Raw genomic sequence first — 15072 nt, 5'->3', positions numbered from 1 at the left:
ATGAATTTCATGCTTCGCCGTGCACGATCACCCGGGAATCTTATCGATAATAACGCTGCGATGACGAAGACTCGTAATTCATGATCACAAACGCTGAATAGCTGTAATCAAAACCGTCCTTTTGGTTCACCTTGGTTATGAAGATTAAGGACATGACAATCCATAGTGTGTTCCTCGTGCAAGGAAAACTCCTGGCCATGACGAGCGACTAAATTGAGCGTTGAAAGAACAGGCTGATGACATCTTTTCCGAGGCTGGTTGCCCCACAGCGCGTTCCGTTCCCCGATTGACTGGCCGTTTGTTTTCCGCCCAGGCTCGGATCTACGTCAGCAAAGACTTGGATGTATATTTACAGCTGGGGCGAACGCGGGGGAATGGGGAGGGTAGAAACCCACAGGTTAGATGCCAAGTCAGCCTACCCGCGTTTAGTTTTATCCAGCGCTTGCCTACTGCAGCATCTTGAAGGCTGTGTAGTCAGACCCACAGGTTACGTGTTAAGCTTAACTGTGTTTAGTTTTATCCAGCGCTAGCCTACCTTGGTATCTTAAAGCCTGAGTATACATCACAGACTGATAATCAAGTACTCACAGATTAGGTATCAAGCCTAACTGCTTTTGGATCTACTTAGCGCTGGCCCCTGCAGCACCCTGAAGGCTGAGTATGCTCTGAAGGCTGAGTACGCGCTGTAGAGTAAATAGGCCATGATGGCTCGATATCTACAGGTTTGGAAGGTAAAAGTACCATTACTGTAGATATATAAACCCCCGTTCACATCTCAGTAAACAGCGTTCCTTAACTCACCAAAGTTGAACAGTTCCCGATATCATTCTCTCAATCTCACATCCAAGAAAACTTTCTCGGTACTTTAAACATCTTCCAAAATGCATTTCTCCAAGATTATCACCGCCGTTGCTGCCCTCTGCATCCAAGGCAGCTTTGCAGTCAAGGTCTTGACCTACAGTGGTCGTGACTGTACCGGCAACGAGCAGGATGTCAAGGTCGATAATAATGCGGCCTGCTCTACCGAAACCCAACGATTCCAGTCTTACAAGGAAAATGGATGGGGAAAGAGTAACGGGCAAAGAATTGCGTTCTACGCGAAGCCCAGCTGCAGTACGGACTCATTTATATATGATACCTACTCTTACGATGGAGACTACTTCCACTCCAATCAATGCTACAATATCGACGGTCATTCGCCTGTTTCGGTCGCTCAAGGCATGAGGCTCTACTAGCTAGGTATGTCGGCAACTAAACTCCCATGAAAATAATTGAAAAGGGTGATTAACCTGGCCCCTTGGGAGTAGACATCTCACAGCTCAACTCTGTCAAAGCGCTTGGGGCCATACTACTGCGGTTGTGCAGCTTTCAATATTCGTGCATACCTCCGTCAAACACCCAACCTGCATACAGCAATTATTCCATCTTTCCATATAGAAACCGCTCATTAGAGGTCATGCCACCGAACTCGTATAGTCTTATGGTAATGAAACTGTACTACAGTGATATCCGCAGAATCTGCAGTTCCTGCGAACAGGCCTCTACTTCCTCGGTTTACATTTTCTGCCTTTTTCATGTATCTAACCCAGTCACCCGCTCAATATTTCAATGAATCGGATCTGCCAATCCTTGCAGCATTCTCTATAAGCTTTGCCATTATTCCCCTTCGATATTGCTATATATATACCTTTATGCCACTTCACTGGTAGTCCTGGCGGTAGACATCGGGAAGGGAAATGAAGCGCTTATAAATGGCGCCATACACGAGTGCCAGATATAAGAAAGTTATAATGACAATCAGATTTATGCCAAGTAGCATAGGAGGTCTGTTCATAGCTTGTCAAAGCCTCTCCTTGAGTGGGTTGTCCGTGTAGCCAGCAACGTGAAGCTCTGTCTCCTGTCCTCTCGCGCATCGAAGAAGCGTTTCTTCGTAGCGGGACGAGGGCATAGGTCTCTTGAACCACTCGAAAACTGCCAATAGTCACGAGTCCATTGCAGCATACGTTAATTATGGCGTTCTATAGCCGAGACTGCGTTCTGCATAAGCTGAACACACCCTTAGCTGCCATCAACCAAAAGACCGCCCGCCATCCTGGAGCGTCCGATAGAAACCCACCTGCAGCAGGGCGATGGTGCGGGCAAGAAGCCTCACAGCAGTTGATACTTGGAATTTCCTCGCTAAGACTGAGTGTGTGAGCTTTACAATATTAGCAGCATTTATGAACTGTATGAGACGCGGGTGATTTCTTATATATATAGTTATAGTGTTATGATCAACACTGTGGGGAACTCCAGAACATTTATTCGCGGATAACGCAACCAAGGAGCATTCTACTTATCATATTGACATAGAGCGCGACGTACTTTAAGCTCTAGTATCACTGAGACTGCTACAACCACCACCGTCTAGCCACGTCATAATGCAGTCAACGACAAAACGGGAGTATAACATCAACACTTCCGAAGACGCAAGCCAGAATGTACATCTCCTACGGACACCGAATGATGTCTGAAAAATCTAATTACGAGTACATTATTGTCGGCTCTGGCGCAGGAGGAGCGCCTCTCGCCTGCAATCTCGCCCGCCATGGTCGCAGCGTTCTGGTCCTCGAGGCCGGTGACGACCAGGGCCATAACCTGAACACACAAATTCCGGCATTCCATACCACCTCGTCCGAGGATCCGGCCGTCAGGTGGGACTTCTTCGTCCGTCACTTCGACGATGAAGAGCAAGCGGCACGAGATCCGAAGATGACCTGGAATACCCCGGAGGGTTTCGTATACGTTGGAGCTAATCCGCCACCTGGATCAAATCAGAAAGGGATTCTGTATCCTAGGGCTGGTACGGTGGGTGGGTGTACGATGCACCACGCCATGATGACCTTTCTTCCGCCGGATGAGGATTGGCAGCATATCGCCGACATCACCGGCGATCGGTCGTGGGTGGCTCAGAATATGAAGAAATACTTTGAGAGAGTGGAGCGATGTCGCTATCTTCCAGAAGGCGCAAAGGGCCATGGCTTCGAGGGATGGCTGGAGTCGTCGCACGCGGACCCGGGCATGATTGAATCGCAAAGGCCGTTCATAGACGCTGCATTGGATACGGCCCCATCAGAAGTGAATGGTAGTCCTGCGAAGATTATACATGATTCAAACGATCCCGACAGTCACAGCAAGGAGGGTGTGTGCCAGATTATATTATCCGTTACCAAGTCAGGCAGACGAAGTAGTCCTCGAGACTACTTGGTCGAAACTGCCAGCGCCACCAATCTGGACGGCTCAAAAAGGTACCCTCTCCATATCCGGACGAACTGTTTTACCACCAAGATTCTCTTCTCCGGGGATTGTCAGACGCCGAGGGCCATTGGCGTTGAGTTCCTCGAGGGGACAGGACTTTACGAAGCAGCGGCGACATACAACCCAAATCGACAGGCCAAGGAGGATCGTGCCTTTGCGTCAAGAGAGGTGATCATTTGCGGAGGCGCGTTTAACACCCCACAGCTGCTCAAACTGAGTGGGATCGGACCGCGCGAGGAACTGGGGCGCTTCGACATTCCCATTGTCGCTGACCTTCCTGGGGTTGGAACGAACCTCCAGGACAACTATGAGACGCACGTTCTCTCTCGCTCTCCAAAGGATATCTCCATCCTTTCTCACTCGCTACTCGGTGCGGCCGGGGACCCGTTTCTCAAGCAGTGGGTGACAGAGGGTAGTGGACCGTTCAAATCCAACGGCGAAGCAGTAGGCATTAAGAAGCAATTGGAACAGCGCGAGACAGAGTCATACAGCCTGTTCTTATTCGGAGGTCCTATCTCATTCACAGGGTTTTTCCCCGGCTATTCCAGGGCTGGGGCTACGTTCAACAAATTCTGCTGGAATGTCCTTAGAGTGCATCCCCGCAACGAGAGGGTAGGGACGGTCTCCCTGCGATCCGGGGACCCTCGCCGCGCACCAGACGTCAACTTCCGCTTCTTTAATGATAACGCAGATGCCAACCATGATTTAGGCGCCATGGCTGAAGGTGTCGCAGTTGCTCGGGAAATGTTTAGCAAAGTCGCCAATACAGTTGGCAAGCAGGTGGAGGAAAGCCCCGGCCCCGGAATTCAGGGCGAGGCTGTCAAGCAGGATATCAAAGACAAGGCTTTCTCCCATCATGCGACAAGTACATGCGCAATCGGCAGTGCTGATTACCCGCTCGCTTGTTTGGATTCCAAGTTTCGAGTTCGGGGCGTTGATGGACTACGGGTGGTAGATGCCTCGGTCTTTCCTAGTGTACCAGGCGCATATCCTGTGCTGCCAATTTTCATGATTAGCGAAAAGGCAGCAGATGTAATATTGGAGGAGGCAATATAGCTAGTAATAATGCATGACATCCTGATCGCGGGTTTACTCGGAGCTACAGGGGTGTGCTGGTTGGTTCTACCAGAGACGCGTTTGCACCCCGATTAGAAATTCTCCGCAAGATGTAACACTGTACTGGCAACGAAGGACAGGCATTCTGGCCTAATGATTCAGTTTCGGCCGGAGAGGCAGCTCTGCATACAAGCGCCTCCGGCCACTCAATGTACCCTGACCGACCCCCGATTGAGTATTGCTGGACTAGCTCCTACTCCATATTCTTTATTCATGTGCCCTATAAGCCTGTCCTAGGAACTGTAACTAATCTGTGTTATTATTCTATTCCTAACTTATAAAAGTGGGCATGCGCAATTGTGCCGTTACTCATCCGACACTCGATCTAAAGCCTGTTGCGCAAATGGACAAATTCCAAGATACTAAATGGCCTAACCTTGCAATCGCAAAGTAGATCCCCGTTTTCCTAAATAGATAGTACACTACAACCGTGCCTTTGCTGCGCCTGTCTTCAACCGTTGCTTCAATTCGCGTCTCAGAATCTTCCCACTGGGGCTCTTCGGGATGCTGTCGACAACATGTATCCCTCCCCGAAGCCGCTTATGGTTCGCAACTTCGCCGTTCAACCAGGTGTGTATACCCTCAGTGACTGTCCTGATGCTCGTTGCGTCTAGCCCCTTCTTCAGCGTAACAAACGCAGTCGGCAACTCGGTCGCCTGATCATCAACCCACACTCCAACAACAGCCGCATCGACCACATCCGGATGATTGACCAGCTTTCCCTCGAGCTCACTTGGAATTACCTGCAATCCCTTGTATTTGATCATCTCCTTGATCCGGTCCTGGATGGTAATGTACCCATCCGCATCAATGATCCCTATATCGCCCGTGCGAAACCACGAAGTCCCGTCGTCGGCATCCACGTGGAACGAGCCCCTTGTCGCCTCCGGGTTGTTGTAATACCCAGGAGTGACGTTCGGTCCGCGACACCAGATCTCCCCGGACGCACTCGATCCATCTTTGGCAGTAGTCTCTGCATCGAGCATTGTCTCGGGGTCGACGAACCGGAACTCCATATTCCGCGAGATACACCCAACTCCTGCGCCACGTTTATCCATCCGATCATTGGGGATTCCGGTTGCCATTGGCGACGTCTCCGTCAGCCCCCACGACTGCGTGCAGAAGACCTCTGTCCCGTAAATGTCTCTGAATCGGGCCTCGAGCGCAGAGGCGAGTTCGATCGTGAGCGGCGCCGCGGCAGAGAGGATGCGTTTCACGCTTCGCAAGTCGTACTTCTTAATCCGATCGTCCTTGACCAGCATCAGCGCGATCGGCGGGACAAGAGCCAGCTCCTGCGGCCGGTATTTCTGGATACAGGACAGGTACATGTCCAAGTCGAAGCGCGGCAGGATCACGACGGGAGTTCCCCACAGCAAGCACTGGCACATGTAGAGGTTCAATCCGTAGATGTGGCTGAAGGGGAGGAATGCAATGGCGGCTGTGCGGTCTATCCGCTGCGATGGTGAGCCGGAGTCGAGCAGCTGGGCGCGCCATTGCTGCAGGTTCGAGGTGACATTGCGATGCGTGGTAATCACCCCCTTTGCGGGACCGGAGGTCCCAGACGAGAAGCAGATGAATGCGATCCGGGATTCGGCTTCGTGTGCAGGGATTGCGCGAAGCTCGGTGGGCGGACAGGTGCTTGCTAGCTGTTGGCAGGTTGGTTGTTGGCCCGGTGCAGGGGATTGTCCGTCGAGGACGATGACTTTTTCAATTGATGTGCCCTTGGCGGCTGTCTTGGCTGTGGAAAGAAGAGACGAGTGCGCGATGATGAACCGAGCACCGCTTGTCCGCAGTTGGGCGTGTAGTTCAGGTGGTGTCAGGGCGGCGCTGGTCGGGGCGACAATCGCCTGCGACCCCATAATAGCATGACAGACGATGGGGTACTCGATCGTATTGGGACTGAATAAAGCGACTACATCGTCTGCCTTGAGGCCGAATTCGCTCTGCAGACCGTTGGCCAGGGATCGCGTGCGTTGAATGACCTCGCCGTACGTGTACTGATCACCGCTCAGGGCGTCGATATACATCGGTCGGGACAACGGCGTGTTAAACGGGTTCGAAAAGACCTTCGACACCAGGTCGACCGACTCGACCTGCAGGTCGGGGTAGGGGGATCGGTAGATCTTCTTGCCCATCTTGACGTTGGTTCGATGTCTCAGATGTCTCAGCTGCACCTGCAGTTTGCTATCGTCAACATCTTATAACAGCTTCCGTCCGCAGATGCGCTGCCGGCCCCGTAGCCCGACCCGGTCGCGTTTGCGTGTCATTAGCGTGGGGTATTGTGGGGAGTGTCAGGCTGTCCCTGGAATATATGGGCCCTGCTGCTTCGGATCTGTCTGTCGGCAGTTCTTCGTCATCAGCTTCGGCCTCGGTTCTCGGCGGGCAATGTCAAGTACGCCGACACCTGGTTGAGGGTAGCCCCAGTATATAATAGTATATACCTAAACCAGCCGGGTGATGTGCTTATCACTGAGTGCCTTACATGCCCGAGCAAGGCAACCGAAGTAGCGAAGTATTTGACATCCCAGGTAAACAGGCCAATATAAGCTTTATTACTGTTATTGATATTAAAGATTAGTCTTTAGAATCTATATAGGTACTCAAGTTCTCTGTATAGAGATTATCTTGAATCTAAATTTAGCTGGACTGTCTATCTAGAAATGGATTGTCCTTCTACTGCACCTCGAGGTCGTGGTAAAAACGACAGGCCGTGCCGCGGTAGAAGATAAAAGCTGAGGCAGCCATCTTCCAGAATTCCACCTGAAATACAGCTGGGTCCGTGATGAGATGCTTACCAAATACAGCGGTAAAGATATCAAGCATTTTGTCGCCTTGTTGCTCGGTGGTCGGGGGTTTAAATGTCATCCGGTGGTTGTGACTTAACAGCTGGGGTCAATGCCTGTTCGGTTCTTTATGTCATGGCTCGTGGCTGTATAGTTCCACTTTATATTTAAGTGTGGAGAGTGAATGGGATAATTATCAATGAAAGTAAGAGCGTCGCACCCATCTTCTTTACTTCATAAACACGGCCCAGAATCCTCTAATAAAAATAATTAGAGCTGGGTGAGATGTCATGTAATGGAAGAAACGTGGTTCTCGCGTTTATTTACTTGCATTATGAAATGCCTTCATGGAATTAAAGACAAACAACAGACTTACTGTTGCAGACATGACAGGCAGTTGTGGTCATGACTCGGCGGATTCAGCCTTTCGCGCAGGTTGGGCACCGACGTGTAAGACCTCTGTCGAACTTGACCCCGCACTGAGAGCATAACTCCGTGAAGATTAAGAAGAACAAATACAGCACAGCATGGATTCAATACCACAAGGCGACACTTTCTTCGCACACTGTTCCCTCTTGCGGAGAGCTCGCAAGTACTTTGGGGAGTATTCCGCCGTGATCACGGCCGAGGAGCTTTCCGATTTTACCGGCCAACTGTACCATTCTGCAAAAACATTGGGGCTCAAGGAGAGAGCCAGACTGCTCGATAAGATACCGGAATCAAGACGCGAAGATTTCGAGGACTTGTGGCAATGGAGGGCCGGGGTCGGTCAGTTTCAGCGGTTGAAGCAAAAGGAGAAAGAAAACATTGAGGGAGAGTGGGAACATTTCGTCGATACAATGAGTCCGGAGCAGGCTGGGTCTTGGAAAATGATAAACGAGTGGCTGGCCGCTGCATATCACCCCCAGGTGCTGGCTGATGCGGCACTCAGGGCCATATGGTCACCCACGTCTCGTCCACTCAATAGAACCCCCCGGCAATCTGGTTACATGACATCGTGGTTTCCCGTTGAGTCGAAACCGGAGGAGTCTGTGTACAGTATCCAATTTTGTCTCTTATTCTCCGTCGAATTTTTCGAGAGGGACGACGACAGCAGCTTTGAACGCGGGGGAGAGGACTACCGTGAGAATTACACCCGTGTGCTGAAAATGCACAGAACCTCGGCCATGGGCGTTGCTCTCTGCCAATCACTGGCACATCGCATCTATGTATCGCTATGTCCAGACATGTCCGGCGAATCGAGAATCACCGCGCAACACCCGCTGCAGAACTTGGCTGCTTCACCGGGACGTTCTCCGTGGCTCGCAGACATGGATCATAGCGTAGGTCCCGCCTATCTCTGGAACGTCCTTGAGAGACGCACCGTGGGCACGAAAACGTTACAGGCTGACACACACTATGCCTGCGTGAGTCATACATGGGGCAGATGGAAGGACGGGAGCGCAATGGCAAAGTTGGAAGGGTGTCTATGGGAAGTCCCTCGGAACACAATATGGGACGTTGCTCGGATTCCAGAACAGCTTGCGATTCTAGGGCAGCGTCTTGGGGTGAAATACATATGGTTTGACCTGGTCTGCATCCCGCAGACCACAAGTGGTAAGCTAGGCCGCATTGCTCAAGAACAGATCGCCCTCCAGGCCAGTATTTTCGGAGGTGCCAGTGTCTGTGTCAGCTGGCTTAATTACATTGACGATTGGGAGGCAGAAAAGCAAGCTATGGAATGGGTTGCTTTGAAGTTTCTGGAAGTTGCAATGGGTTGGCCACACTACCCAAAGACAGAGCAGCTTCTAAGTGCGCGGGAAGTCTGTGATACTCGAAGCGGGCTGTCATACAATCCCTCGCATGATAAATATTTGAAGAGACGAGCGGGATCAGACCAACCCGCGAATGGAGAGATCCGCTCCTCTGGTGACATTCGCACACCCTGGTTTTCGTCGCTGTGGACACTTCAGGAGTCCTGCCTGTGCCCAGATATGATATTAATGTCCCGGACATGGGAACCGCTCAACGATCCATTTGGTAGGCCAGTCACTCTTGAAGAGCTTGTGAACTTGACATCATCCGTTCATGGTCTTTTGGAGCAGGGTGGCGTGGTATTGAGTTCTGCGCGACAAGGACAACAAGACCAGCAACCTACCGAACATCCATTCAAAGTATATCCCCTATCAGTGCTCGGTTTAAATCTGCTGTTCCAACACGCTCATATCCCACCTATATCAGAACGCACTCGTACAAACATCCTGATGCAAGCAAACTTCCGCCAATGCAGCACAGGCCGCGCAGAGGCTATCATGTCCGCCATTGGCGTGGTCGATTGGTACAAGCCCGGACAAGACAACGAGAAAGACCTTATTCTCGGAGTCTACCCGGCCGCTTTCGTGAAAGAGGCCGCATCCAAAATCGGGCCGCAGTTTGCCTTCGTAATAAAAGATCTCGAGTCCACCTCCGCAGAGGAATTCTTCAACGGCACCAAGCGCGGCTCCCTCTTGCCCTTTGGCGTGGTTAGCGACGAGCACTATAGCATGTCCATGTCGGCAATTAACGTGGCCGACTCTGAGTGGCACGACGTATTCGGATCATGGTATTTCCTCCTATCCGGCTCAGTAAGGATGAGGAAAGCTGTGATCCTAGGCCAGAACGTTTTCGGAAACCTGAATGTAGTTTCATCCGAGCTTGAGGTCTGTATGACAACGCAGGCTGATCCGGACAAGTACGCGTACGACCCGCTATCGCTCAAAGATTGGCTGAGACGTCAACCCAGTCACGAATGTACTTTTGCCATCGCTATATCTAAGACCATGGGCATCGTGCTATCGGACTTTGGGTGGAGGTTGAGAAACCTGGACGAGGGGAGGGAGGAATACACTACACCGCTGTCGCTGGTGAAGGTGGCTGCTTTAAAAGGCCCGTTCCAGTTGTTTCAGCAGGCTGTTAGGAGTGTGGATTGGGTTGTTCTTTGAGTTGCGCATGTCGCGCGCATGGTTACGCTATTGAATTCAGCCTTAAACAGGTGTCCCCTTCTATGATAAGTGTTCGGAAACAAAGACCCCCGACCTCCGCAACAGATCCAGAATCACCAGCTTCAAAGCTATCAGCAGAGAAGGGAGCTGTTTTCTATTCGTTCTTTTGCACCAAAGGCCTCCAAGATAGGGGCTCGAGCGACTGGATCGAGCTCACAACACAGCACGACAGAATATAATAGCTTGCCCTTATTCACATCCTCGCAGAACCCATTTTGGGCGGCATACTGCTTATTTTGGAGATTCTGATAGTCGTCTCGGATCTGGTACCAGCGGGGAAACGTCTTCATTTGCTAACCGCCTGTTCCGTAAGTAAGAAGGATAATAAAGTCAGATTTAAACCAGGTCTAAATTTTGGATGCCTAATCCATTAGTTTCCGAGCCTATTTAACATAAGGGAATTGTACAGAACTTTCGTGCTGACCAGTCGCACAGAAAGTCTCCTGAGGTCTGTAATATAAATAGAACTTTTAAAATATTCTCTTTAGTTTTAACCTATTATAGGCCTTAGACTGTACAAAAAAGCTTCTTCAAACCTTAGAAAATGTAATAATTTTGCTTATAAATAGCTTAACTACTCCTTAAATTAAACTGATTTAGGCTAAATATTTTTAACTAGAAGGAGTTAGAAAGAAATTAATTCTTTTCCTAATAAGTATCATTCTTTAGGTCCAAGCATTGATTGAATCTGCATTGGCGATTTATCATACTTATGGCATGGATGCATGACGGTATACATGCGTACAGATAGATGAGCCCTACTGCACCCTGCTAATCTGTGGTCCATGGCTGACGCTTGTATTATCAAATAGATCACTGACCACGCCTTCTTCCTTCACCCGACGAAGAAGGCGCACAATAACGCTATCATGGACCGTGTCCTGCACAAAGACAATCACTGGCTACTTCCCACCCATTTCTAGTACGCTGGTCTTGAGGTTCTCGGCCGCAAGTTTCATTATCTCCTTTCCAGTCGCGGTCCTGCCGGTAAATAAATGCCAGCGTCCGATGCCATTGCTGCACCGGTCTGATAGCCGTAGCCGTTTAGCACGTTCACCATGTCTGCCGGGAAACAAGCCCCTTTAACCAGCTTTGCGAGGTACCACATTGAGTGGTGTTTGTTCCGCTGGTTTCAGGGTGATGGTGTTTGCATAGTACCAATGGATTAGTTAGGCCTCGGACAAAATGAACTGCTAAGCATCAAGGAGGAAAAGATGGTGGGGGACAAATATAGCAATACGTACCGCGAGTGCCGGCCCAATCTCACATGAGGCCATACCCAGCGGATAGTTCCACGTTATGATCTGCCCGCAAACGCCAATCGGCTCTCGGACGGTGTAAATCAGCTTCCCCGGTGGACCGCATCAAGCTCTACATACTCGGGGGTTGAAAAAGCTTCCCGCGTAGCTTTCAAGGCGATATCGACATCTTCGGCTGCTGCGGCGTAGATGGTTACGATTTCAGTCTCGTCGCTAATTAAACTTGTGACTTTGATGGTACATCCGATAACTTGCTAAGGGCCACTTAGCGATGAAGAATTATTTTAGATTCCAAATCATATACCTACCAGTCCTTAAAAGAGGCCGGTTGTGGGTTTCTGGATCCAATAACTGCCTGCTGGTGTCGGCTGCCACATCGGCTGCGATACCCCAACCGAGTGCGTATGGATGAAAACCCCTGTCGACCGGTCCGCGACAGAAAGCCCCGTATTGATCAGCGTACGTGAAGGCAGAAATGGCAACTTGCAGGTATACCAGGTGAGAGGATCAATTTACCGCCAGGGTTAACGTCGCCCTTTGCCTGTAGCTCCTGCCAACGCTTTTTGCTGTTAATGCTCCAGATGGACCACCCAAACGACACAGTGCCCATTGGACCTAAAAGAAGGATGGAGGAGCTGGAATACATGTACTTTGTAGTTATTCAATTTGTTTCCACTTTATATACGTGCGTTCGGTTGATTAGAGCTTAAAAACAAGTGGTCATAGTCCCGGATAAATAGCTAACTATTTATCTTAATAAATTAATACTTTGGCTCTTGAAGCATAATTTACTGCGGTATATGAACTTAAGACGGAACCTGGGAACGCTTGCTCTATATAGACTTGGACATTATATGGCTTAGTTACGGGCAAACACAGTATACTCACCAGAATGATTTCCCGCCACGTTTGGCACACGTCTTCCACCTTTTTCTGACGCCTTTGGCTTCTGGTTTTTTTTTTTTTTTTTTTTTTTTGGCGACAAAGGGGTTACTCTTACTCGGCAACAGGCTGCATTCTCGCTAAGTTGCCGCTAATAGGGACCTCTTATAATCGTGTAAGTTTGCAAGAGCTTTTAAATATAGGCGTGCTTCGAAGTATAGCCCAAGAAAGGTGCCTTTGCTACTGAATTTCCGTGCACTTATCATCTTAATGTGGGCTCTAAACTAGCTAAGAAGCACATAAGACAGCAACAAGACAATAGACAATAAAGATGATACATCGGCAAAAGACAAGATCTCTGGTATTGTCACCGCGCTCGAATGGTCATTCCGCGAACAATCCGAGTCCATTAAGATGAAACCTTTAAATATCCTGGGTCGAGTCGGGTGACACCTTCAACGCTTCAAAAATCCTCCTAAAAATACTCTTCACATCCTCGTCTGAGGCTTCGTGGATCCCCAACAGCTGGTTGTCTGTCTTGACGTAGAGTCCACCGAACTTCGGGTCAAATATAGCACGGAAGATGTATGGGCTGAAAGTCTCGAAGTCGAATAGACCCTGCGCCAGTCTTTTGTCGGACTTGGCAGTCAAGTCATCAAGCTTAATGCTGGTGGTGTTCCACAATAGTTCCGGAGCTACTTCCTTGGCTAGAGAAACCAAATGATTCTGTGTCGTCACCAGGCTGTGGACAAATACTGACCGGTTTCTGGTCTCGTCCAGATGCGTAATGGTAGATAAGACGGCGTCGGCAACAGATCCGAGAGTTGTTGCGCTGAATGGCACGTCACCACCATCGTATAAGCAAGTGGTCTGGCCAGAGAAGTTGAGTACGAAACTGCGACTCGAGCCTGCGTCGAGCCAGGCACCGCCGTAAATAAAGGTATAGGTGAGACCAGAGAACTTGGCCGTCTCCACCAGGTGCTCCTGAACTTTTACCTTGGGCCGGAAGATAGGGAGATTGCGCGCCTTCTCATTATCGAGGTTTGCACTATATTCGGAGGGTATGAATCGAGATACACCGGCCTCGGCAGCGGCATTGATGATGGCAATCTGTGACTCGGCCGCGACGGTAGGGACGAATGACAAAACAATATCTTGCCCGGCAAAGGCACGTTTCAGAGACTCGTGAGACGAGTAGTCAACATCAAGGACCTTGGCGTTGTCAGGAAAGCGAGAAAAAGAACCAGCACGCGTCAGGACTGTGACAGTGAAATTGCCCGCATCCAGAAGCTTCTTCAGGACAACCGAGCCAAGTGTTCCCGACGCCGCAATGATAGCAATATTTTTTGCGGACTGCATGTTATTGGAAATCGGTAATGAGATGTATGCTTTCAACTTTGCGATGCATTATCGTACCTAACCTTGCCATGGACGGTCTTATATGCACATCAGAACGTGGATAGTTTACCGTAAGCGATGACAAATTGATAAAAGGGAAGCCGGACGTATTTTCTCGGTTCTTGATGGCAACTGGAATGCTCGGAGACATTGGCAGAGTTCGTCGGCCCCGCGGTCGGAGAGCTCGTATCTTCCGCTTAGTAAGGTGAATGGAATCATGACACTCAGAATTTCGGTATCTTGGGCAAACTTCCTGTTTACACGTCCGGCAGTCGAGATTTAGGGAATAATGGAAGTGAAATAAGTTTTCTACGCCTATGACTAGACGGTCGTCCCATCCGCTAACCGAGGTACTTCTAATTGTGAAGTTTCGCCATCGCTTGTTGCTTTTCATCCAAGACCTTCTTCACATCAGCCCGCTCTCTCATTCGTCCCATCCAAGCCTCCACGTTGGGGAATTCGCGGGCAAACTCCCCCACTTGGTCGGGACTGATAAAACCAAGCAAGTCCTGCCAAGTAACAAATGACAGGTCGGCATAAGTGCACTTGTCACCAACCAGCCACAGTCGTCCCTCCAGAGCCTTGTTCAAGACACTCGTCACCCGTCGGACTTCGTCAGAATACCGTTTGATAGCGAGTGGATCCTTCTCGGGCTGGCGTCTGAACCAACCCAGTTGCCCGTAATAGGGCCCTTGGCCGGACATTTGGAAGTGGAGCCATTGCTGGGCGTGGTACTTCTCCGGAAAGGTCTCGTAACTGAGTTTATGCGACACGTCGTAGGTCTCAATGAGGTATTGAATGATGGCACCGGATTCCCACAAGGTGATCCCCAGGTTTGGATCGATGATGGCGGGCAGGCGACCGTTCGGGTTTATCTCAGTGAAGGGAGCTTGTTTGACTTGCTCAAAGGAGACAAACACGGTTTTGTACTCGAGTTCCAGGGCGGACAGTATGATGGCTACTTTCCAAGGGTTGGGACCGACCTCGTGGGAGTACAGTGTGATAGGCTGCATCATTGACGCGGGAATATCTTTGTTGCTCGCGTGATATTTTGAGCTAGGAAACATTTCAAAGATGGAGGAGAGAGAGATATATATATATATATATGTCTCAGTACGCCGTCAGTTTTGATTTGAGAGATAGAAGCATCCATAACCAGAATACCAGCATGTCACTATGTTCCCGGGTCGAGAAATTTAGTAACTAGCGTTGCGAATTTCCCAGGCCAGAACGAACCGCCAGAGTAAAACAAGGCTGGATGTTGATGCTGATGTGGAGCTCATGAATATAACCCTGATCGGACCCACTTCTTCGCCG

General features: G+C 49.9%; 6 protein-coding genes across 6 annotated transcripts; 3 read left to right on the top strand and 3 right to left on the bottom strand.

Moving 5' to 3' along the window:
• The first annotated feature begins 808 nt into the window (after positions 1-808).
• On the top strand, positions 809-1655 carry ASPSYDRAFT_75736 (uncharacterized protein). The gene is made up of 2 exons (XM_040850823.1): positions 809-1239; positions 1308-1655. The coding sequence occupies exon 1, from the start codon at positions 882-884 to the stop codon at positions 1233-1235; it is 354 nt and encodes a 117-aa protein (XP_040705501.1). The 5' UTR covers positions 809-881; the 3' UTR covers positions 1236-1239; positions 1308-1655.
• Positions 1656-2505: 850 nt separating this feature from the next.
• Positions 2506-4353, top strand: ASPSYDRAFT_194546 (GMC family oxidoreductase; the record flags this gene model as incomplete). Its single annotated transcript, XM_040843697.1, has 1 exon — positions 2506-4353. The coding sequence occupies one exon, from the start codon at positions 2506-2508 to the stop codon at positions 4351-4353; it is 1848 nt and encodes a 615-aa protein (XP_040705500.1).
• Positions 4354-4668: 315 nt separating this feature from the next.
• Positions 4669-6658, bottom strand: ASPSYDRAFT_40236 (acyl--CoA ligase). Its single transcript, XM_040846044.1, has one exon. The coding sequence runs from the start codon at positions 6546-6548 to the stop codon at positions 4836-4838; it is 1713 nt and encodes a 570-aa protein (XP_040705499.1). The 5' UTR covers positions 6549-6658; the 3' UTR covers positions 4669-4835.
• Positions 6659-7723: 1065 nt separating this feature from the next.
• Positions 7724-10156, top strand: ASPSYDRAFT_27363 (uncharacterized protein; the record flags this gene model as incomplete). Its single annotated transcript, XM_040844390.1, has 1 exon — positions 7724-10156. One exon carries the CDS (start codon positions 7724-7726, stop codon positions 10154-10156), a length of 2433 nt encoding a protein of 810 aa, XP_040705498.1.
• A 2359-nt stretch (positions 10157-12515) lies between these two features.
• On the bottom strand, positions 12516-13892 carry ASPSYDRAFT_40234 (aromatic alcohol reductase). Its single transcript, XM_040846043.1, has one exon. It carries the CDS (start codon positions 13714-13716, stop codon positions 12781-12783), a length of 936 nt encoding a protein of 311 aa, XP_040705497.1. The 5' UTR covers positions 13717-13892; the 3' UTR covers positions 12516-12780.
• Positions 13893-14026: 134 nt separating this feature from the next.
• ASPSYDRAFT_40232 (glutathione S-transferase family protein) lies at positions 14027-15024 on the bottom strand. The gene has a single exon (XM_040846042.1). It carries the CDS (start codon positions 14820-14822, stop codon positions 14112-14114), a length of 711 nt encoding a protein of 236 aa, XP_040705496.1. The 5' UTR covers positions 14823-15024; the 3' UTR covers positions 14027-14111.
• Positions 15025-15072: the final 48 nt, after the last annotated feature.

Source organism: Aspergillus sydowii (genome assembly GCF_001890705.1).
Source record: "Aspergillus sydowii CBS 593.65 unplaced genomic scaffold ASPSYscaffold_2, whole genome shotgun sequence".
NCBI lineage: Eukaryota > Fungi > Ascomycota > Eurotiomycetes > Eurotiales > Aspergillaceae > Aspergillus > Aspergillus sydowii.
Note: the sequence above shows the minus strand (reverse complement) of the source record. Positions and strands in the feature narration are given on the sequence as shown.

Excerpts from the sequence above, each read along its gene's own strand:
- ASPSYDRAFT_75736 (XM_040850823.1), top strand. The coding sequence starts at position 882 with ATGCATTTCTCCAAGATTATCACCGCCGTTGCTGCCCTCTGCATCCAA.
- ASPSYDRAFT_40236 (XM_040846044.1), bottom strand. The coding sequence starts at position 6,548 with ATGGGCAAGAAGATCTACCGATCCCCCTACCCCGACCTGCAGGTCGAG.
- ASPSYDRAFT_40234 (XM_040846043.1), bottom strand. The coding sequence starts at position 13,716 with ATGCAGTCCGCAAAAAATATTGCTATCATTGCGGCGTCGGGAACACTT.
- ASPSYDRAFT_40232 (XM_040846042.1), bottom strand. The coding sequence starts at position 14,822 with ATGTTTCCTAGCTCAAAATATCACGCGAGCAACAAAGATATTCCCGCG.